This window comes from Cyclopterus lumpus, chromosome 13, assembly GCF_009769545.1.
Source record: "Cyclopterus lumpus isolate fCycLum1 chromosome 13, fCycLum1.pri, whole genome shotgun sequence".
Lineage (NCBI taxonomy): Eukaryota > Metazoa > Chordata > Actinopteri > Perciformes > Cyclopteridae > Cyclopterus > Cyclopterus lumpus.
In genome coordinates, this window is record NC_046978.1 from 8,326,340 (window position 1) to 8,352,252 (window position 25,913).

At 41.9% G+C, this 25,913-nt stretch overlaps 1 protein-coding gene across 1 annotated transcript; it reads right to left on the reverse strand.

Moving 5' to 3' along the window:
- Positions 1-3,280: 3,280 nt before the first annotated feature.
- Positions 3,281-14,268, reverse strand: tada2a (transcriptional adaptor 2A). The gene is made up of 15 exons (XM_034549170.1): positions 14,149-14,268; positions 12,344-12,450; positions 12,186-12,245; positions 12,010-12,101; positions 11,146-11,303; positions 10,573-10,661; positions 10,285-10,357; positions 10,132-10,195; positions 8,729-8,772; positions 6,695-6,805; positions 5,880-5,951; positions 5,358-5,490; positions 4,948-4,991; positions 4,520-4,599; positions 3,281-3,747 (listed from the first exon to the last, which is right to left on the reverse strand). Exons 1-15 carry the CDS (start codon positions 14,171-14,173, stop codon positions 3,562-3,564), a joined length of 1,338 nt encoding a protein of 445 aa, XP_034405061.1. The 5' UTR covers positions 14,174-14,268; the 3' UTR covers positions 3,281-3,561.
- Positions 14,269-25,913: the final 11,645 nt, after the last annotated feature.

Sequence of the window (25,913 nt, forward strand, 5' to 3'; positions counted from 1 at the left end):
GATGCTCTCATCAGTGATGCTCTGACATCAAACAAACACATTTGCTGCTGTGCAAAAGCAACGAGACCTGACACACCTCTCTCACACTCACCCACACACGTTACCAGCCAGCCATACATCCACAGAGAGAATAGAGGAGGCATATTTTCCCTATATTATGTCTTATTGAGTGCTGAATGGCTCGCCTTTATATGCTCCCTTTCTTGCATGTTACTGAGATAGTGAGAAAAAGCACATACACAGATGGGTGGGGGGGACGAGGGGAGGCTCTGATTAGTCACGACTCCTCTGCCCAGCAAATGAGCATGAGCAACAGGGCGAATGTCTGAATCCTCCCTCCCTCCTCTCCCGCATGGCAGACCTGGTTGCCACGGTAACCTCTTGTGTTGATGGGTTCACCGCTACCTCGCAATAAAGGCAAATTAAGAAGGGCGAGTGGCTCGTATCGTGTTTGTCTCTTTAAAAGAGGGTTACAATAACACAGAGCAAAGATGTGGGAGACATCTTTTACACTTTTCCCTGAATAGCAGCAACAGTAAAAAATAAATAAATAACACCAGCAGAGAAGCTTTTCTAAAGGAGATGTCTTCCATTTCCAAAAACAGGGTGGTATATTTTTGCTGTTCTTATAAGCTTGGCTGTCTACCTTAACACTGTAACCATGCAAACAAAGATACTTAACATATCTTAATGGAGATCCGTCATTTTCTCTTTGTTTGCTATCCTTCTTCGTGTTCTGTAAGTTAAAAAAATAAATATTGAAATGAAGGAAATTATTCAACCCTGATAAATGTATGTGATCCTTGTAAAGTTTTCTTGTAAAGACATAAGTCAGTTTTCCCTGCCTCTGCAAATACAAAATCATGACAAGCGAACGAAAAGCAACAAAAGTCCAAAGTGACATCTTTTGCCTTCACAAAGAAACGTTGTTTTCAACCAATAGCAGAACCGTGTTTGAGGCAAGAGGGCTTCCTCTCCTTAAATCACCAAGTATTATTGTTTGTAGGAACATAAACACCCACAAGACAATAACATGAGGACAAACCCAAAATAAACAAAATATTTCCTCCACATCATCATCACAAAAACATGCGTTTGAGTCTTTCTCTCTCCGTATGTGATGTTTGTAGGACCACCGTCGACACACAAGTGGTCTCTGAAAAGAAGTCAGCATCAGTTTACCTTTGCAGGGAGTCTGAGACCAGCAGAGAGCAGGAGGCACAGAGAGAAGACGGTGTCTGAGAAGGAATCCATGTGTGAGTGTTGAGAAATGTTGCATCTGTGCACACACGCAGAGCGTTGACACGAACATCTGCTCCATCTGCTGCCACTACGGCACAGCCTCTACGGGGCCAGAGAGAGGGCCGCGCTACACCATGTGCTGGGTGAAACAGTGAGGAGGCTGCTCAGCTTGAGAGACATATTCTGGATGGTGAATAAATATGCAACAAGGCATAAAATGTTCGTCGGCAAAAAGTATTTACTCTTGATGATGGCTAGATCGAAGTGGAAAGGCAACAATAAAGAGCTGTAGAGAAAATAAGATATTTTTTGTTTGCAAGGGTTAGAACTCAAGCAACACTTGTGGTATCAAGAAAAAACATAACTGTGGACTGGAGCTGTGCTTAATCACAAATGTGATTGTTATATATGGTCTTGTTGCATTTGACCAAACTCATTCATAGCCATATGCCATATGAGGTCACTATTACATGTTGTATTCACTGTGAATGTGCTTTTGGACGGCTGCTGTGCATGTATGGATTTGGTTGGATGGCTGTATCTTTTTTTCTGACAATATTTTATTTTATGATGACCCACAATCCAAAATGTTTCAGTCTCACTTTACATTTTTTTCTGAATTGTAGACGTGTTGCTAGAGTTTGACCCTTTAAAATGGTTTTCTCCTTTCATTGCACTTTGCAAGAAAAGTGACGTTGGGACAGAAACGCCCACTCTTCTATAAATGTGCAGCGACAAGCAATGATCAAGCAAGATGCAGCTATCGTATTATATATTCATTTTCTCTCGAAAAACTACATGGTCAGTTATTGTAAGTGACATGGACGAGTTCTCAGTGACATTTCTACATCTGCTTTCAACACAAACCAAACTCCAACCGCCACTATTTGTAGCCATAAGAACGCACGCTTTAAACAGAAAACAAAAAGGGAGAGAGGATGGATCAAAGCCTCAGCTGTTGAGGCTGGTTGGAGCGGAGTCTTGGGTAGAGACGTTAATTGTGGCATAAGGAAACCTGTATCCTGTGAAATGAGTAATTTATTTAACTCTGCTACTTTTTGTTTTGTTGTGGCGCAGAGATTTAATAAGATACACAGAGGCAAAAAAACAGTCTGAATTTATTATCCTCTTAAATCCAGATCCTATCCCTGCATGCCAGTATTTCGGTTTGGACACTCCTCGGCGTTCCGTTGTGATTAAAGGTTGAATCTACCGTTATAAATCAGGCTATGACGTTGATGCTGCGGCTGCTCAGATCAGCCCAACGGTGTCAGAGTCGTCACAGCTGTCACACATCACACCGTGCACAGGTGGAAAACGAGAGGATCGAGTCACTGATGCCACTAACTGTCTGTCACTGTGGAGCATCATTAAAAAATGATGACTAAGCCATCAGCTCAGCAATGATCAGGCTGAATTATATGGCTCCACAATGAGATCTATAATATACATAATCTGGAAACCTGTAGTGGCCATTTATAGACAGGAACACATGATACACTAACTTAAACTACTTGTTATTGAATTTAAACCGTTAATAGAGCTACAGAGAATCATTTTACATCTTGTGAGTTCATCAAAATGATCCATACCATTGCCTCTCCTGCTTGTATCAGCCACAATGAAAAAAAAAAAAAACTAAGTTTGCTTTAAAAGCATTTGATTTCCCAATAATGTTCCAAGAGGTTTCTATAGTTATTAGTTTGATTAGTTAATGAGCAGTTGTTGATTTCCAGAGAAATGTTCTTGATGCTGCTCAAGTAAAAGTAAATGTATTATCAAAAACTTTATCCACCATACATGTTGAATTGAAGAACTGCAATTGCATTGATCTGATTATAATTGTAATTCATAAATAAGAAAGTACCAGTTGAACAGTCTCTGCTTTCCCTATAATTAGTGCACAATTACAGCGTTCTTTACACAAAACCTCATATGGATTTTTAGTTAATCTCAAGTAAATTATGGGAAACGGTGGGACCTGTAAGATAAAGTTTTACCAGACATGTTTGTCAAAGTACAGCCAATCCAGTGCAAGTAAAAATATCAGCGTATGCATCTTTTTATTTTTTCATTAAACATTTTATGACAGGAGAAATAAATACATCCTCATTTAGCATGAGCCCCTGTTCTTCTAACAGAGAATTATATGAGATTTGCCATTTTAATACATTTTAGACAAAACAGACCGTACAAATGTTACAAAATTTCAAAAGGAGCAGCAACGATCTGAACCTCTAACACAACACAAGCTTACAATGTTACAAGATTAGAAAAGCATGAACCACTAACCACAATCCATTCTCCTGTGGTCATTTCCTAGGCCTTAGTGATGTAGCCCTCCTTGATTAAGAAATCATAGATTTTACGCGTCTTGTTGACGTCGATCTTGATGAGCGCTCGGGCCTGTGCCAGCCGAAGCCCACCCTGCCGTCTGCACTCATTCAGCAAGGCCTGCTTGTATTCCAGATAGGCCCCCGGCACCAGCCGCACAACCTGGCATAACTACAGGCACAAAACAAATACAAGGGAGTAAGAGACATTGCAAAACATATACAATGTTATATTTAAAGAAAATGCTCCAACAGTGTCTGAAACTCTGGTAGAATAGAGGGAGCTTGAGACCAGAATCTTTCAGAATCAGACCATCTGTATGTAGAAGCAGGCCAGGTGTGTGGAAGTGTCGATGCCGGTCCGTCCACCTCGTTGGTCCAGACAAGAAATCTAAATAACTATTGTCGTAATCACATTCTGTATTCATATTCATGATCCCCAGGGGAGGAATAATTGTGACTTCTGGTGATCCTGACTTTTCATTTCACACCACGAGTAGGGCAACATTTGAATTAGTCCAATACTTCGGTTTATGACCCCCAAAAAACTGCTAATGTCAGCACGCTCACACACTTAATTACGATGGTGCACATCATACCTGCAACACATCATCATGTTAGCATTGTGAGCATGTCAGTATACTGATGCAACATTTAGCTTCACAGAGCTGGTAACATGGCTGAGGACAGGCGAAACGAACTATAACCCTTGTTACATAATACACCTGTTAACATGTCTCCCATTATTATTTGCCTGATCCTCCCTTAAATGCATCTGGGATAAGACTCTTGCCTCGCGTACAAATTGTAGCTATTCTGTACAAGTATAATCCATTTTGCTGTTAGAAGTATTTGGGCGACGCATTTGAGACAACCTGCTTCACTTGAAGCATACTGAAGTCTTTCTGTATGGCCCTTTATGCACAGATAAGGGAAAGGCCTACCTCTTTCTCCCGCTCGTTGAGTTTCTCTGTCCCCGGCAACCCGGTCAGATTAAGAGGAGGGGCGCTCCGCCGACCTGTTGCTGTGGAGCAGAAATTCATCAACAGTCAAACAGACATACGCAGCAGCCCCGTGTCGGTCTGCAATACAAATAACAGCAGACTGACTACATGCAGTTCATTCCTCTGCTTGGAGGCGAGAGGGGAACAAATATTTACGATGAGTAAATTGTGTAAATATGGCCGCATGGGAGTGTGCTTCCCATTTGTGCTCTAGAGGTAAGTAAAGGACGCTTATGTAAAAGGGAAAAACAGCAACATAAATATGCACGTGGGGCACAATGTTTTCGAGTGTATTCATGGAGGAGCATCTGCATTAATGCGAACGAGAGGAGGGAGTACAGACGGAAAGGTGGAGAGAAGCTGCGTACCTGACACTGTGATTGTTGTGACAGCTGGAGTGATGCCAGCATCTCTGTAATCAGAAAGTCAAGCGTTAGCATCTCTTATTCACACACACCCACACAGATTTCTTCACCATTCTCTACACTCACTTGGATCATCAGCCAAAACACATGAATGATCGCATATAAGATTATTATTATTTTTAAGGTGGAATAATTAGAGGAACTTGTTTACCACCCAAAGAGCAACGGTCATTAAAAAGACTAAAAATACCGAAGTGACTGAGGTTTAAGTTGGATGCACAGCATCTTAAGCATCTGCTCTATTCGTCTCACAACGGCTGTGTGCGAGTGTGATGAAGGAGGTCGGCGTCTCCAAGGAGTGCGGCTTCAGCAGCCCTTCTACTACCCGCTGGATAACGAGCAGAACGTCTCACATTGCAGCCTGTTTGCTGAGCCACTGCTGGCAGGCTCTGCCATCCTGGATGTACTGCAGCACGTCACACAACATGGTCCGCTTCCGCCGCTCCTCCTCCCGCATTCGCTTCGCCCGCTCATACACCTTGGCACCTGGGAGTCGGTTACACAGAGAGGTCAGTGTGGGGACTAACACTCCAAGTGATAATGGCCAGTTTCCAGGTGAGACAACTCTTTAATGATTTAGTAAGGGTTAATTTACTGAAGTCATTCATTTTGTAAAAAAGAATATTCAAGTCTTTAAATAATGTCGTCAGCAATTCTCTGATATTATACCAAAGTGTAGTTGATATAGCAGCGCAATACAATATTCAGTTCCTCGGTGCATCAACACACGAGCCAAACATTAAAATTCCCCAAAATTATTTAAAGACCTGATTCAGCTCAAATCTGAATATAAATCAATTTCCCCTGCTGACGGATGAAACTTTTAAAATGAACTTTTGTTGAACAGAGGAATGAAAAGATCAAACTAAACTCACTGCAGAAAGACTTGATCCCTGCCTTTCTGTACTCCTGCAGCCTGCGAATCTCTCTCCTCAGCTCAAACTCCACTGCAAGGAAAGACAGAGAAAGGCCGATCGGAACATACTCGTAGGACGGCTACATGAACTCTGTCTCTGACAAGCACAGCTTCAGTCTCAACACTTCGTACAACATCACGAAGAAGCATTTCTGCTTCACTCGGTTTCATGATGAGTTCATGCAAAGTCCAAACCATCAATATGCATACGTGTACAGTGTGCTCCTGGAGCAGCCGGTTAGCTGAGCTCAGCACAAACACTGGAGACATTGGGGTATCTAAACGGTGAACCTCGATTTGTGAGAAATGGTTGCGGTAAGGCATTGACCCCAAGAGCCCAAAGTTAGAATACATCATTGGGGAGTGAGTTACAAAGTGTTAGCAGATGTAGGGTTACACAGCTTAATGGTCACTACTTCCTCAGACAGACAGTTAGAGATTATTTAATAGACGATATCCGATGTGGAGGAAATATTTTCTGCATACGTCCCAAAATGGCAAACCTTTACTTTTAAGAAAAAACAGAATCAACTAGTTAAGAAACATAATTCTTTAACAAATGTGTTTTGGAGAATCTACAACAATTGAAGCATTCTGGTTATAGTGGAACAACATCTTACACTTTATGTAGATTTTCCCTTTATTTTGTCACATTACATGTCACCCATGTATGTAAAGATCTACTGGGAATCTATGAAGAAATATGGGCACTTTAGAAAGGACTGGTTAAATGACTTTCAGAGCCTATCCATGTGTATTCAGCCAGATACTAACGTGCATGACTTTCAATGAATTTGTCGTGTTCAATTGGTCCAACCACTCTGGCAAATCGTCTCATGACATCATACAGCTCCTGCACCTCCTTTGGGTAACATCGCTCCAGCACTGAGAAAGAGAAAGGGAGGAAAGAAGTGAGTGGAAAGAAGATACAACCAAATAGGAAATATGAAAGAAACCCCCCCTAGATACTTTTACACATCAGTGGTTGATGCAATTTATTTGTGCATTTGAGGAAGTTCAGTAATTTCACACAAACTGCACCGTCTACACAACACTGGATTTAGATGCATGTAAATAATATATAACTAGTATCCATTATCAAAGTCATTCTGTGTCAGAACTCCATGATGATCTTGTAAAGCTGCCGTGTGGAGATTGACGGAACAGATTCTATGGATCTGTACATTTCATTTTCCTCCTGGTACACACTATGCACACATAACACATCACACAGACTCTACTACTCTGTAAACTCGGCGATAAACATTGTTGTTAAGCCAACTGCTGTTGACTGTCTGCTCACTTTAGCTGTCAGCGCATCGGACTGCAGAGCTGGGTTATGACGCACCAGGCTCACTCTTTTTTTAACAGAACAAAAACCCTGCAATCCTCTTTTTAACAAGTCTTCTGCCATGCTGTAATTAAGTAGAGTGGTGTTTTGAGCTAAATGTCAACATGCTGATGCCCAGCAGCCAAGCAAGCTCAAACCCTGCTTATTAGTATATGAACAGATAATCTGTATGCCTATTTGTTTCTATTGAACACCGTTAATTCTAACCGTAAATTCCTAATTGTATTATTACATTTATTTATTTTGCTATACTGAAACCTGCACCAAAGCAAATTCCATGTCAACACATAGATACAATGTTTCTAAAAATGTGATTTCTTCTCGAACAACTATTGAACATTGATACTAAATGGAAACTTGAAATAAAACACTACTTTTTGATTCTTACCTTGATGTCTAATCATCAAGTTATCCAACATCTAAAATGGGCCCAGAAATTCAAGCTCCATGGCTAATTGCTGGCATTTTAGTCTACGTGTTGGTCAGAGCCATGGGTTCTAAATTCAGTTTTGTTTGAGATTTCTTTTCTCTAATTTGACTAATTCAGAGCCTGATTTAAGAGCACAACAAGAACATGTATTAAACCCGCAAATCAAGTTGCATTAAAAAAGCCACCTGTAACAAACCATTTAACTCCACACTCAGTGTCAGAGCCAAAGAGGAAAGCTGCTGTGTGGGTGTGAAAGGTGCTCAATCTGCCTCCAGCACTTACTGAGACATGATACTGTGAGCCTACCGGGCTCCAATACTGCCTACATTATTGCATGTGACACACACATGAACACACGTACACACCTTGCCGACACACACTCTGACAGTCTCCATGACAACCAGTCTGCAGCGAGTTCCTTTTTGTCTTGAAAGACTGGGGAGATAAGGGAATGGAAACAAGGGAGGGAGGCTAACTGGATGCTGGAGGGCGCATAAATAAAACACGAGGGGAGAACTCTTCAACTCCCTAAAACCAGATCATTTCACAGAGCAACACGTGGAGATGAAACGACGGGCTGTGCGGTCGGACGTAGTTAAAAAGAAACAAATATAGGCCCTCGCCTTCTGTCTGACTTCTGATGCAAAAACCTAAGAGGCAAAGAATTACATTACTGAGCCCGCAGCTTAAATCCAACCTTTGACAAGTGGATCCACAAAAGAGGACCCATGCATTTCATTCATTATGGCAGCAGTGCTCACCACACAGGGATCTATTCTCAGCGAAGCAATCATGCCGAGGCACACTGGCAAACCGACCATGTGCAACCTCGATCATAAATACAAGCTCCGTCAGTTGTCACACTTAAGCTCCGCGAGGGGCCACCGAGGTTAACGGTGGTTATTATGCTGCAGTTGTTTGCATGCATCCATAGAAACCAGCAGGGATTTGGCTGCTAGATGTCAGATGTCTCCCTGAATTGGTAAGAATATCGCCGAGCCAGCGAGAGCTTCACAAGAGGACTTACTCTGGAATTTCCGCAGGTTGATCAGTCCGTGGTCTCGGATAACCCTGCAGGAAATCAAGATGTAGATTTATTATTCTGCTAAATTAATATTTTGATTGCCGTGTCTCTGTGGCATTAAGCCTGGCATTTAACCATATGCAATAATCTTGGCTGGTACAGTCTACAAAGTCATCATGACATTGACAACCAGATAAATACACCTGTCTTGTACACAGCAGCTCGGTGAAACGTGTTCAATCAGAGGAAAGAGGAAGGAACAAGGAAACACACGCCAGTCCACCGTGCATGGTGAGCACAAACCCATTAAGGTGATTTAGAGATGCATCCATTACAGCGACGATTGCTTACGGATGTAAAATAATGACAGCCAAAAGGCTGAAGGAAGAGATTCTCTAGAAAGAGTACCAGCTTACCTTCAAATGCAAATTCTATATTTTAAAGATGTTGTATGATTGTTTTTTAGGACATGTTTGTGGTGCTGTTGAGCTGTAAAATGTTTTCATGGGCAGGTGTTTCTATTATTGATATAAATGTTGTGAACATTTCAGTTGACAATCCAACCAGTATTTTTTTTTTTTTTTTTCCGAAAAAACTAATGGTTTCGAGTTTTGAAGACAAATGCACATGAGAGCAAAGGTGTCATAAAGTCACTCCAGGTGTTTTTAGAGTCTTAGTCAGACATCACTGTTTCTCTGAAATCAAAATGTGCAACATGCATATTCTGTGGCGTTTTAAACATTTGACAAACTTTAATGCAGTGAGGATGCCGTCTTTACTGCCAAACGCAGGACAGTTTGACATGCACAGCATTCACCGGAAAACTGGCAAATCTTCCCCATTTCCAAAGATATTCAAGGTTTGAATAGAAGTAAACCTTAAGAGGAGGGTAGAGTGTGGTGAGTCGTTTGACACTACATGCATTACATCAACTCTTTTGCCATTCTGTGCTATGCTTTCGCCATCATAATGAACACCACATGAGACCTTTCTGCTTGCACCTGAATGACTCCCTGCAGCTTGTAATGAGAACCGTTTAAAAAAAAAAGGCGTAAACATGTAATTAGAATCACTTGGTTAAAGAATTCTCCGAGGACTCGTTTCTTTAAAGTGCATATGACTAAATAATAATACAGTTAATAAATTCCATCTAAATTAGCATTTGAATTTATTAATATTAAGAAGGTACAGATAACGGTTCAAAATGGTCTGCCTTGTAAATTTTAATTTAGTATGAAATGCATTCATTCAACCTGAAAGCATACAAATAATCTATCTGGAATGAGGTTTCCAAAGGTCAACGTAGAAGCTTAAAGTGCCATCTACTGACAGACAGGGGTCATTACATAATGCAAAATACATCAATACTGATTATTCATAATTTAATGGAGACACAAATGACCTACTTTTTCCTTCGCTGTCTCTCTCTTAGTCTTGAATGATAAATATCAACCACTGAAAGCTTGAGTGCTGAAATAGAACAATACACAAGTAAAAATTCATTTTCAATTTCCAAAATGAAAAAGAATGATCAAAATCTCTATTTAGAGACTACACACCACGCAGGATGTCTGAATCATCTTCCACAAAGTCGATGTCTTTCAAGTCCCATTCTGCGTAGTTGTCAAACTCCTAGCAGGACAGTGAAAAATCATTTTCATAATCTGGTGGTTTGAACTTCACAGTCAATGAATCAATGATCCCAGGTGTGCTCTTATTCAAAAACAACGTATGAGCAAAAGCAAACAATAAGAGCATGAGTCACTGTTTCAATATCATTTAATAATGAACCGTCTCGTGGCCATTTCTGTTCTTTATTCAAGTACAATACTCATGTATCTCCTCACCTCCATGAAATCTGCTCTGGCGGGCATGTATCCAGCCATATCTCGAGACAGCACTGAGTCAAATGTCGGCCGCGGAGGATCATCAGTGGCTGTAAAATCAGAGTGATACAGTACATGCACAATAACATTTGAGCATTTCCTTTGAGTTGTGTATGAAAACAAGAAATCAGCCTCCTGCAAACTCCCTACAAGACTTTGAATACGTGTAGCAGTCGTAAGAAATATCTGAAAAGTGAAGAGTTCCTCTCTGCTGCGTGAACATGACAGTGAAATGTTTGTCTCAAACGATGTGACAGATGGAGACCGTGAGACCTCGAGAAACTGAGACATCTCTCAGTTATCTCTTTTCAGTGACTACATGTCATGGCTGCTCCGAAGGCCCATAATTAATGCCACTATCATTTTCAAAACGTTATCCAAATATAGTTTAATATTAAGGCATACAGGGCTAATGGCTGGGAGGTGGTAACACATCACTAAACTGACTAATATTAAATGCCTGTTGCTAAACTTATTCTTGCTGCAACATCAGTGAAAACAACAACAAAGAAAGCAGATAATGTGGATACTGACGTTTGAACGGAATAGCGCCCTCTGCAAAGCGCGAGTCTTTTGTTTTCCGGAGGCTGAGCAAGGTGGAGGAGAATAGCGGGTTATGGATGAAATTTTTCATATAGTGGCTCTCACATTCCTCCTTGGTTTTAGTGCGCATCTGATATGCCACATCCTGCCTGCAGGAGACAAATAGCACAAATAAAATGTGTTAGTGTGCAACAATAGCTCAACGAAAGGTATATGACTAAATCCACCAGGTTGTAAATATTATATAAATATCACAGTACAGTATGGTGGAAATATATTTTAGTCATCCGCAGTTTCAAAGAATGGAATCAAGCCCAATAAATCCTCTTCATAAAAGCCTATCACGCTCTACAGACTTTTTGTACATAAACAGCGTTTGATCAAAGACCAATTTCATGATGAAGTCTCAAAGCATCATCGTGTTAGTTTTTCAATCAAAATCAGCTAACGAAGATTTAGAAAATTCACATTTTGGCCTAAAAGCCAAACATTATATATTCCATGTCAGCAAACAGCTGTAGTTGAAAATGTCTCTGCTTTGGGACAAATAATGGATTATCTTATTGTATCAAGCCACATGATGTCAATATGCAAGTGGTTGTTTTTACAAGGTGACATATTTTACATTACATCAAACAGGTCATAATATGATACCAGTCTTAAAGGTCAGTCACAATTTGATTGTAAGCAAATTTAGAATTGGGGGAAAATATGAGGGAGGAATGTAATTATCAGACAAACATAGACTGTTAGGTAAAGATACCTTCCAGCCTCAACAAGCCTTTATCTTGGCATCAACACTTTGATGACTGACCAACAAACTGACTTACAAGCCTCAAGTGACGAAGCACTCACCAGTTTCCAAAGCCACAGTCCATGACTGCTTCCAGCAGGGCCATCTCTTCCTGTGCCGTCCACCCAGACTCGAGCACAGGGAAGTCCGATGTCTGTATAGGGAGGAAAGAGTGAGAATAAATAGTGAGTGTGTGGCGAGTGTTTGAATGTGCGAAATATACTTTTATTTTACTTACCATGATTTCATATTTGTGATCACTCTCGTGCTTCTTGTATTCAAATCCTTTGGTGAAACACTGAAATAAAATTTAAAAAAGAAGTAAATAAATGTAATTTCATTCTGTGAATAAACAAGAGCAATAACAACATTTGCGTACATTTGGCACATGCTCACCTGGAGGCAGAGTAAAAAAGGTGAGGGTCCACATTCTGCACACTTAATATACGGCTCAGTTAGAAGAGAGGAGCAGCCTCTGCATGGTGGTTTATCAAAAGGATCATCTGAAACAAACATGATTAGTCTTTAATCACCACCGACTGTAGTGGTCAAACTAAACCTCATCACCTCTAAACTAGACGAGGATGTTGGTGCAGTGGTCAAACTAACTAAACCTCATCACCTATAAACGAGAGGAGGCTGTTGGTGCAGTGGTCAAACTAACTAAACCTCATCACCTCTAAACTAGACGAGGATGTTGGTGCAGTGGTCAAACTAACTAAACCTCATCACCTATAAACGAGAGGAGGCTGTTGGTGCAGTGGTCAAACTAACTAAACCTCATCACCTCTAAACTAGACGAGGATGTTGGTGCAGTGGTCAAACTAACTAAACCTCATCACCTCTAAACTAGACGAGGATGTTGGTGCAGTGGTCAAACTAACTAAACCTCATCACCTATAAACGAGAGGAGGCTGTTGGTGCAGTGGTCAAACTAACTAAACCTCATCACCTCTAAACTAGACGAGGATGTTGGTGCAGTGGTCAAACTAACTAAACCTCATCACCTCTAAACTAGACGAGGAGGCTATTGGTGCAGTGGTCAAACTAACTAAACCTCATCACCTCTAAACTAGACGAGGCTGTTGGTGCAGTGGTCAAACTAACTAAACCTCATCACCTATAAACTAGACGAGGCTGTTGGTGCAGTGGTCAAACTAACTAAACCTCATCACCTCTAAACTAGACGAGGCTGTTGGTGCAGTGGTCAAACTAACTAAACCTCATCACCTATAAACTAGACGAGGCTGTTGGTGCAGTGGTCAAACTAACTAAACCTCATCACCTATAAACGAGAGGAGGCTGTTGGTGCAGTGGTCAAACTAACTAAACCTCGTCACCTCTAAACTAGACGAGGATGTTGGTGCAGTGGTCAAACTAACTAAACCTCATCACCTCTAAACTAGACGAGGCTGTTGGTGCAGTGGTCAAACTAACTAAACCTCATCACCTATAAACGAGAGGAGGCTGTTGGTGCAGTGGTCAAACTAACTAAACCTCGTCACCTCTAAACTAGACGAGGATGTTGGTGCAGTGGTCAAACTAACTAAACCTCATCACCTCTAAACTAGACGAGGCTGTTGGTGCAGTGGTCAAACTAACTAAACCTCATCACCTATAAACTAGACGAGGCTGTTGGTGCAGTGGTCAAACTAACTAAACCTCATCACCTCTAAACTAGACGAGGCTGTTGGTGCAGTGGTCAAACTAACTAAACCTCATCACCTATAAACTAGACGAGGCTGTTGGTGCAGTGGTCAAACTAACTAAACCTCATCACCTCTAAACTAGACGAGGATGTTGGTGCAGTGGTCAAACTAACTAAACCTCATCACCTATAAACGAGAGGAGGCTGCTGGCCACACAAGCTAAAGCTCAATCTTCGGCTGTACACAAACCGCACCGTTAGCCTTCATGCTAGCTGTGCTGACGCTACTTATGAAGCTAAACAAGTTCGGTTTAATTATCTCTGCTTCACAGCTATCGGATCTGGAAGTTACCCGACAGTAAATCACACGATATAATCGTATATCCAAAGACCGACAATAGTACCGAAATGTCAACACAGCTAGCTATATGTGCTAATGCTAGCGAAGCGTTGCTAGCCGCAGTGGAGCCGATGCACGTCTCCTCAAATAGCTTGAGAGGAGCGACCAGCTGCAGCAGTAACACTCAGCTATAGTAACACTATCCATACTTACTTCCAAAAGATGCCAGGCGGTCCATAAGACAACAGTTTTAACTAAACTAACACCACAATGAATCTTCTCTCTTCTTCTTCTTCTTTCAGTTTAAAGGTAGCTGATGTCCTCAGTTTTACATCACCGCCACCTTCTGGAAGATGTGAAGTGTGCAGTTCAGATTACGATGGCCTATATTCCTTATTTAGTCATTACCTCGCTTTTCTATTTCTTCCCCTATTTCTCCTCACATTACCTACTCTATTTGAATGTAAATGGTTTGCCCTTATCTCCTGATCCTAGTACAGTGGCCACAATCTATTTTGCCCTTATTTCTCATAATAAGTCAAGTTTCTTTCTTTTCAAAATGTCATCTTCATAATTCAGTATAGTATAGGATTTATCACGTTAGTTCCTATTTTTACCTCTCTCTCAGGCTACATCCACAGTACTACGTTTCCGCTTTGAAAGGTATATATTTTGCTATGTTTATGCCTACTATGCGCACTATTCTGTAGTTTTAGAGTTTGTCAATTCAATGTTCTCTGTTTTCTTTCTTTCCCATCATTCAGAATAAAGCTGTTTGTTAGCCTCGGTTGCAGTGTGACACTGGTTTATTAAAGTAGGATTCAATCAAATTACTGAAGGAACTTATATTCTAATTGGTAACGCTGTGTGCTTTTTAAATGCTTCTGTTATGTGTTTTAGTATATTTAGAAAAAGTAACAAAAAACAAAAATGAATGAAAATTGTAATTGAATTCTGTGAAGTTTATGTCCATCTTAATTTAACATATAAAGGGACGTTGCCTTTCTCCATTCTACCACAAGGTGTTGATCTTGCACTGTTTATGTTAAGAATACAAATACATGCATTGAAAGTCTCTCTTTGTCTCTTTTTGAGCACAAACAACCACCAGGGCCTTGTACAGGCCAATGTATGTTAAATTGAATATTGGACAAACTGATTTTTCCCCCTCCGGAAATAAAATGCAATAATATATTGGATATTTCCCTGTGCCTTCATGTGTCCAGCTTTGGCCCCTGAATCAAATCAAATACAACTCCTGATCCTCAAGGACAACCCTGGTGACTGCATATCAGGGGACCTGGCAAAACAATAATATCAAAGCCCTGATACATAAAACTTCAACTCTGATGGCCTCAAAACCATTGAAATTAAGTAAGAAATTATGTTTTTATTTGTGTGATTTGAATGAAATGACCTTTCAATGCAGTAGGGATGTGACATTTGCAACTAGTTGATATAACAAAGTAATGGCAATGTTAAATGTGGCCTATCATTATACACCCAACGGTGCAACTTATTAAACTTAGGGGGAGATTTTATTATAAGTGATGCCAAAAAATGTGAAACGTACTCTTTATTTTTTGCAAATAATCTCAGTAAGAGCTGAAAAAAAGGGGGCAGACTGTGGCTACTAAACCACAGATGCTCTCCTTTTGTCGTTTTACCCTGAGCCATCTATGTGAGGAAGATCTTCAGTGACAAGTTCAGTTGCAGCATACCCTGCGTCCCGTCTCCTGAGCCTCTAGGGCTCAGACCTCTGTGGACAGTCTCAGTCATCATGCCCTGAGCAACACAGATCCATGAGTAACGACAACCCCCCCCACACACACACACACAGACTGTGCACAATAAATAGACCGTTGTACTTTCCCTCTGGGTGGAACTTCCATCTAACTGCCAGAACGCAGTTTGTTTAACAATCCTGTGAGAGCATTATGATTTATTTATCTTGAAAAGAGGAACTTCTCTTTTTTCATGTGACAGCAACTGCACATGAAGATGTTACGAACACCCCAAACATTATTCCCCATTTGTGATATCCCAAAATATTGGGGGTCAACATGTGGCTATAACACTCACAATAATTTTTTGCCCCCTGGGTGCAGGGATTTGCTCTCATTCAGTCACAAGAGCATTAGTGAAGTCCAACACTGATTTTGGGCGATAAGGCCTGGCTCTGCTTTCAATCATCCAGTTCATTCTGAAGGTGTTGGATAGGTGTTGAGCCAGTAAAGTTCTTCCACAGAAAGCTCCTTAAAGAAAACCATTTCCTGGCTTTGTCATGTTGAAACAAAAATGGGTCTTCACCAAACTGCTCCCACAAAGTTGGAAGCATGCTGTTTTCTAAAATATCATTGTATTCTGCAGCATTAAGAATTCCCTGAATTGGAACTAAGGGGTCCAGACCAAAAGTGTGTACACAGTGGGTTAATATACCGTAATTCCTGCTAAGGTGTTCTGGTGCGCCAGTAGTCTAAAATGCATATGACATTATGTGACGGAGGGGTGTGGGGGAGTGGTTCAGGGAACAGGTGCCGGGAATTGGCCTCAGCTGCGGGGAATAAAGGCCTGAGTGGCTCTGCCCTATATGTGGGGCATACAGTTGGAGGCACGAGAGGGGGGAGAGCAGAGGGACAGTCTGCAACTAAATAAAGGATATTGCAAAATATACCCTAAGTGTGCTCATTCCTTGGTGCTGGGGGGGCGGGGGGGAAACATGGATATGACAGCCAGGAGCTTGTTACAGTGACCTTTATTCAATTATATTCATTTCAATATATTTTGTATAGCCTAAAATCACAAATTACAAATTTGGGCTTTACAATCTGAACACATGCGACATCCCTGTCCCAGGACCTCACATCGGATCAGGAAAAAATCCCCCAAAAATGTTTCAAAAATCCTTTCACAGGAAAAAAAAGGGAAGAAACCTTCAGGAGAGCAACAGAGGAGGATCCCTCTCCCCGGATGGACAGAAGAAATAGATGTCATGTGTACAGATGAACAGAGTTACAGAGTTACATAAACACATTCAATAAATATGACAGAAATTATGAATAATGAGTAGTAGGCATGGACCACGATCCAGAGCTCCACAATCCATGAAACAGAAGGAGGAAGAGACGAGGGGGGTAGTGACGGCATCAGCAGGGCCATGGCAGGAGGCAGGGCCACGGAGGCAGGAGACCAGAGGCCGGACCATTATGCAGGAGGCATCGCAAAGGAGGCGGGGCCAATGAGGCATGAGGCTAGACCCTTGAGGCAGAGGCAGGGCCAATGAGGAAGGAGGCCAGGGGCAGGATGCAGGAAGCAGGGGCAAGGAGTCAGGGGGCAGGGCCAAGACTGTCTCCAGACACAGCCAGGTCCAATGGACCCTATGAGGCGAGAAGGCACAAAGACTCCGGGGAAGAAGTAGAGTTAGTAATGTGCAATGAAGAGACGTACATTCGTCCATATATCCCTGATTCAAATCCGAGGACCCGTTAAAAATGCCTAATATAATCTGGAAATAATTGCTAGGAAGCAGATGTTTGCTGCAGACCACTTTGTATCAGGACAGTACTGTAGCCTCTATATAAATTTAATAAAACACAATTCTCATTGCCGGACAATTTGAAATGCCAGGGTCAGCATATGTGGGAGCATACTGTTTAAAACCAAATCTTGGCAGTGAATACAGGCAGGCTCCATTATCAACATGGAGACTAACAAAGAAAATAATGTCAGCCTCAAAGATTGACATGTGTGCTCACCGTACGACAGCCCCTGCTGCAGCATCACTGCCTGTGGGCAGACAACCTGCTGTCTCTCTATACACATGCCACCCCCCGCCTACCCATAGTACCTCTCTCTCCTATGTCGTCACTGCCAGAGTAAAAACCCTGAAAGGCCATGCAGGCAAACCCCCAGCCTGCAGGCCTCCCACTGCTAATGTGGATCAAAGACTGAGAGCCCTGGGGTTTCTCTGCTATAGACGTGTGCCAGATTATACACCGACCAAGCAAACTCACACCCCCACCCCATTACATCCTTAAAAACTCCCCCAGTCTCTGCCCACTCCTTTGGCTCTTACCAAAGCACTTCCCAGCTGCTGTGATTTGAATATGAGGGCCCCTCTAAAGAAAAGAGGGCATCTGGCACACGCCTTAGAGGCGAAGAAAAAGTGTTAAACTGCTCCTGTCATGGAAATGTTCTGAAACAAGATTAAGCCTCATTAAAAAAGCGAAGAGGTAAAATAGACCTTAAATAAGCTCAGACAAAAGGCAACATGGGGAGACACCTGGATAATGTCGATATCCTCACAATCGAGTGGTTGCTTGGAGTGGTCGTACACATTGAGAGCTTTGCTTTGTAAATTGGATCCGTGAGTAAAGTTCAGCACAGAACATTTTATTTATTTTGTTATAAATTAAGAACATGTTTTTGGTCATCATTTGAGTTATTAGACTACCTGCCCCCATCTCGGCACTACCTCTCATTAACATATAGTTGCTGTGTTCACAGGAAAATGTCCAACTACTGAATAGAAATACTCTATTGAGAAAATCCAGTCTGTTTGGTCAGTACATGTTCAGATAAGACTAGATAAGATTTTATTAGGTCTACTAATTACGGCATGCAGTGTGGTGCTATGTTAGATTGTATGTCTATAATTTTTAATATGAGTTATTCTATATAATTTCCTAATATGTCCCTCCTACACAGCTGCAGAGAGGATATTTGATAGCCCTTGCATTTTGACAATTAGGTGTGGAGTTTACATACGATGCAGCAACCCTCCATTTATAAAGGGGCTCTTACCTCCCACTTGGTGCTTAATGATAGTGCCTAAAAAAAAAGCAGACATGTAATTAAACCCAAATTAACATGATAGAACACAAGATGGCTTTTGAGTTGCATTATGGGAATTGTAGGATCCAGAAGTTTTGGAGCTTAACCCGAACTAGGGACTAAAAGTCATAGTAATTGGACCATTTATTCTTTCTCTAAAGACTAAATCACATCAGTATTTCTTAAATATGTGGTATGTATCAGTTCAGGAAAGGAAATTTAACCCATGACTTTTCTTGAACTTTGGTAAGCCTTGTTTTCTCCATCTCTCATGTGACACAAATGCCATGACGGTCCATGTTATTACCACTCTTAAGGTGTTACAATGAGTTGTGATTCTGCTGTTAATCATAAACTAGTCTTTGCTGTGTGAGAAGATTATTATGATACCAAACCCAACGTGAGTCACACCGAAGAAGTTAACATACTATCCTAGTCCTACATGATGACTCAGGGCAGAACTATGTGTCTTTAAACAGAAAGCTCATGGGTTGAGGAAACTCTAGATAAGTATCACATTGTTGGCGTGAGGTGCAGCTCTTTATTTTCCTCTTGTACACGTTTGCTTTCATCCAGGTTTTGTAATAAGTGGAGAGTTTTCATTTGGTTTCAAATGGCTCTTGAAATGCACAACTTGACACTGCTGATTTTTACGTGAGCACAAGCCGTGAGGTGTTAAAGAAATTAAGATGACTCTGCATTAAGTGTTATATAAATGTCAATAACAATCCACAATGACTCCATATCTGCAAAGTACTCAAGCAATGTTAGATGTGAATAAATGAATGAAAACCGATGCCTCCCACACCAATGTGTCATCAGTTTATTTTTGCTGAACGAGAGATTCCCACTACATACAATCCTCTCCCCACGGCCAAGGTAACACCGAGGAATCAGCACAGCGAGAGTTCAGGGAGGTCATCAAGAGGGTGTGGAATGCAAGTGTTTCCCACGCGGCGTACCTCGACACACAAGCCCTGAGAAAACACGTGTCAGGCATCAGCACAGCAAACTGGAAATCTACAAAGTGTACTTGGAAGTTTCATCCAAAGGGCGACAGTGTTTGAGGAGCCGTCAGGATAATTCAAACACTCACATCTTTTACTTAAATCCATTTCATAATAAAATACATCATTGCAAGTAAAAAAAAAGTCCTGCTTTCAAAATCTCACTCCAGAGGCAGTTACCAGATCAAAAGTGCAACATTCCCCTTAAATGTTGAGTAAAAGTACCACCACAGCAGGAAGAATATAGATGTGACCAGAGTGGGAAATGTCGAGACCCCACTGAGGCCGAGCTGTGGATGGAAAAAGAGTTCCCCATGTAAACCGCACCGTGTTCCTATGTACCTCTTATGGCAGAGCAGCTCTACCACAACACTGTCAGAACACATCAGCTGCTGGAGCCTTGATGGTTTCCACACTCGGGCTCTCCCAGTGGCGCCCTACAGAGACACCACAGGCCTGTTGCTTTAGTCCCGTTCAGCCTGCCTGGGCCTCAGCACATTGCAGAGGACTCCCTAACACAATATGCCCCTTGGCTTAATCTGGGGCAAGAATGGCGATGTGCACTATGCATTATCTATGGTGGGGTTTCAGAGAATGGACAGAAATAACAGGGTGGCTTCACACAGGACAATGTAAAAAAAATTAGGACTATGCACGTTAACGCGTTATAAATACGTTAACTTAACAACAATCCATTAACGCCAACAATTACTTTTTCATGCATTAACGGCATTATTTGGTTTGTATTGGGAAGGGCTTAATGCTGCTGAACACATTGACCGAGAACATTGAGAAAGGTACTTTTTAAATGGACTCATTTTAAATCTCTACCAGACGGCGTAGTTGATAAAAGCAAAGTTATTTGTAACCACTCAAACTGGAGTTATCTCATCAGTGAAGTACCACGAGCATGAAGTACTACGAGCATGAAGTACCACGAGCATGAAGTACCACGAGCATGAAGTACCACGAGCATGAAATACCATGAGCATGAAGTACCACGAGCATGAAATACTACTACGAGCATGAAATACTACTACGAGCATGAAGTACCACGAGCATGAAGTACTACTACGAGCATGAAGTACCACGAGCATGAAGTACTACGAGCATGAAGTACCACGAGCATGAAGTACCACGAGCATTAAATACCATGAGCATGAAGTACCACGAGCATGAAATACTACTACGAGCATGAAGTACCACGAGCATTAAATACCATGAGCATGAAGTACCACGAGCATGAAATACTACTACGAGCATGAAGTACCACGAGCATGAAGTACCACGAGCATGAAGTACTACTACGAGCATCAAGTACCACGAGCATGAAGTACCACGAGCATAAAATACCACCAGCATGAAGTACTACTACGAGCATGAAGTACCACCAGCATGAAGTACTACTACGAGCATGAAGTACTACTACGAGCATGAAGTACCACCAGCATGAAGTACTTCATACGAGCATGAAGTACTACTACGAGCATGAAGTACCACAAGCATGAAGTACTACGAGCACGAAGTACTACTACGAGCATGAAGTACCACGAGCATGAAGTACCACGAGCATAAAATACCACCAGCATGAAGTACTACTACGAGCATGAAGTACTACTACGAGCATGAAGTACCACCAGCATGAAGTACTACTACGAGCATGAAGTACTACTACGAGCATGAAGTACCACCAGCATGAAGTACTTTATACGAGCATGAAGTACTACTACGAGCATGAAGTACCACAAGCATGAAGTACTACGAGCATGAAGTACTACTACGAGCATGAAGTACCACGAGCATGAAGTACCACGAGCATGAAGTACCACAAGCATGTAGTACCACGAGCATGAAGTACTACTACGAGCATGAAGTACCACGAGCATGAAGTACTACTACGAGCATGAAGTACTACCACGAGCATGAAGTACCACGAGCATGAAGTACTACGAGCATGAAGTACCACAAGCATGAAGTACCACGAGCATAAAATACCACCAGCATGAAGTACTACTACGAGCATGAAGTACCACCAGCATGAAGTACTACTACGAGCATGAAGTACTACTACGAGCATGAAGTACCACCAGCATGAAGTACTTCATACGAGCATGAAGTACTACTACGAGCATGAAGTACCACAAGCATGAAGTACCACGAGCATGAAATACCATGAGCATGAAGTACCACGAGCATTAAATACCATGAGCATGAAGTACCACGAGCATGAAATACTACTACGAGCATGAAGTACCACGAGCATTAAATACCATGAGCATGAAGTACCACGAGCATGAAATACTACTACGAGCATGAAGTACCACGAGCATGAAGTACCACGAGCATGAAGTACTACTACGAGCATCAAGTACCACGAGCATGAAGTACCACGAGCATAAAATACCACCAGCATGAAGTACTACTACGAGCATGAAGTACCACCAGCATGAAGTACTACTACGAGCATGAAGTACTACTACGAGCATGAAGTACCACCAGCATGAAGTACTTCATACGAGCATGAAGTACTACTACGAGCATGAAGTACCACAAGCATGAAGTACTACGAGCACGAAGTACTACTACGAGCATGAAGTACCACGAGCATGAAGTACCACGAGCATGAAGTACCACCAGCATGAAGTACTTCATACGAGCATGAAGTACTACTACGAGCATGAAGTACCACCAGCATGAAGTACTACTACGAGCATGAAGTACTACTACGAGCATGAAGTACCACCAGCATGAAGTACTTTATACGAGCATGAAGTACTACTACGAGCATGAAGTACCACAAGCATGAAGTACTACGAGCATGAAGTACTACTACGAGCATGAAGTACCACGAGCATGAAGTACCACGAGCATGAAGTACCACAAGCATGTAGTACCACGAGCATGAAGTACTACTACGAGCATGAAGTACCACGAGCATGAAGTACTACTACGAGCATGAAGTACTACCACGAGCATGAAGTACCACGAGCATGAAGTACTACGAGCATGAAGTACCACAAGCATGAAGTACCACGAGCATAAAATACCACCAGCATGAAGTACTACTACGAGCATGAAGTACCACCAGCATGAAGTACTACTACGAGCATGAAGTACTACTACGAGCATGAAGTACCACCAGCATGAAGTACTTCATACGAGCATGAAGTACTACTACGAGCATGAAGTACCACAAGCATGAAGTACTACGAGCATGAAGTACTACTACGAGCATGAAGTACCACGAGCATGAAGTACCACGAGCATAAAATACCACCAGCATGAAGTACTACTACGAGCATGAAGTACTACTACGAGCATGAAGTACCACCAGCATGAAGTACTACTACGAGCATGAAGTACTACTACGAGCATGAAGTACCACCAGCATGAAGTACTTCATACGAGCATGAAGTACTACTACGAGCATGAAGTACCACAAGCATGAAGTACTACGAGCATGAAGTACTACTACGAGCATGAAGTACCACGAGCATGAAGTACCACGAGCATGAAGTACCACAAGCATGTAGTACCACGAGCATGAAGTACTACTACGAGCATGAAGTACCACAAGCATGAAGTACTACGAGCATGAAGTACTACTACGAGCATGAAGTACCACGAGCATGAAGTACCACGAGCATAAAATACCACCAGCATGAAGTACTACTACGAGCATGAAGTACTACTACGAGCATGAAGTACCACCAGCATGAAGTACTACTACGAGCATTAAGTACTACTACGAGCATGAAGTACCACCAGCATGAAGTACTTCATACGAGCATGAAGTACTACTACGAGCATGACGTACCACAAGCATGAAGTACTACGAGCATGAAGTACTACTACGAGCATGAAGTACCACGAGCATGAAGTACCACGAGCATGAAGTACCACAAGCATGTAGTACCACGAGCATGAAGTACTACTACGAGCATGAAGTACTACTACGAGCATGAAGTACTACGAGCATGAAGTACTACCACGAGCATGAAGTACCACGAGCATGAAGTACTACGAGCATGAAGTACCACGAGCATGAAGTACTACGAGCATTAAGTACCACTACTTTGGATGCGACGTGCGGGAGAACTGTGGATAATCCAACGCAGGAACAATGAACACATGAACAATGAACAATGAACACATGAACACATGAACACAGGAACAATGAACACATGAACAATGAACACGTGAACAATGAACACATGAACAATGAACACATGAACACATGAACACAGGAACAATGAACACATGAACACATGAACACATGAACAATGAACACATGAACACATGAACACAGGAACAATGAACACATGAACACATGAACACATGAACAATGAACACATGCCTCTGCCAAGTGGAGAGCAGCGGACTGCAGGCCGCTTCCTGTAGAGGAAGATGTCGGTCTGAGGAGCGTCCTGAGAATCACAACGAAAGACGGAGCGTACGAGCCTCAAGACGCACCGTCGATGTGTATGAAACGGAGCGGACTACAAAGATGGCGGCGTTACAACGGGCACCAACTGTTGCTCTCACTGGAGACGACTGGACATCGCTGGGTAACACAGTTATCTCTGAGTCACAGTTCATGATATTGATGAACTGGGAGCTGCATTCACATGCTTTGACTGTCATGGCAACAGAAGACAGACATGCTTCAGAAACGTGGACGGAACATTGTAATCATGTTGGAGAGCAGTAGACCGTTTATAATCAAGTCAGAACACTTAGCGGTGAAAGAAATATGATTGCAGGCGTTTGACAAAGTTCTGCACAATGCAGAAAAGTTCTGGGCCACTTAAACTCACTGTTGGTAACTGTTCACTCTATATTTATCTTTCTTTGACTGAGATTCTCTAAAAAGAAATCCACAGGCTGTACAGACTAAAGGTCCCTGCACAGTACATTCCAGCTGTGTACTTTCTTTAGTGCTAGACCACTTAACATCACTCTACAGGGACCATAACTACTGAACAGAGACTGTAATGATGTTCTCTGATAAAAGACTAATGTTTCTTCTGGTACCTGTTCAGAAAAAAAGAAAACAGATTTAAATACTGTATGTTAACTTGCTTTTGCTCCGAGAGTTCCTGTTATATTGTTCTGATAACATTACTTTAAAATAAAAGCGTGTATTTTTTAATTCATTATTGAATTTTGCGCATAATGCGATTAATCGCTGTTAATCACAGAAAAACCATGCGAGCTGCATCTATCTTCATCTACATTTAGCCCAGCACTAAAAAAAATATATTTTTATAAAAGGCTGATCTGTTGTAGCTGGAGCATAAATGGCCTTGAGCTCTAGAGCTTCTGTGAGAAGAAGAATATCCTCAGAGCGTGTCCGGATGACCTCATGGGATACTAAAGAGAGCATCAAGTTAATCTATAATGTCTTCTTTCAACAGTGTGGCTAAAAATGTGTCACGTCATCACGATATTCTCCTCTCACAGTGGTATGCAGCATGTCAGTAGAGAGAAAATATTCTTGGTTTTCACCTGCTCTTTTAGAAGTGAATGTGTGCTGAAGTGAGCAATGAATGTCCACCATGGTCAGAGCAGGAATGCAATGACAACAGCATGAGAGAGACAGAAAGATATAGACACAAGCATGTTGGTGAGACATCAGCAGTCTTGCCACACAACCACCAGTTCTGGGTTCCGGTCTGTCTGCTTTCCACGACAGCAGAAACACATCTATATACTCTGCCTGGGTGTCCACTTTGGGTTTTCTGTGGGACAAGATCACTGGAGGGGGTTAGCCAGCTGTTGGGTGGGGTTTTTACATTTGTTTTGCCTATTTAACAGTTCCCGAGAGTACGGAATGTGCTATTGACAGTCTGATTGTGATCAATGGACCCAGTGTAACGAGAACAAACAGCAGAGGGACACAAATGACATGCTGTTGCCAACTCGCAGAGACGGGCAAATGGGGTACATTTACAAGTACTTCACCGTGGGCCAGTTTGAGGGAAGGTGTGTTAGATCAGCCAAGACCCAGGAAGTGAGTTGAATCCAAAAGGTATGTTTTTGGAAATAAACTAAATAGGATTTCTGTGCTAATTATTTAAAGAAAACACAACAAATGCTCTGTTATTTTGTGTGCTTTTTTAGGGCTTTGAATCATGG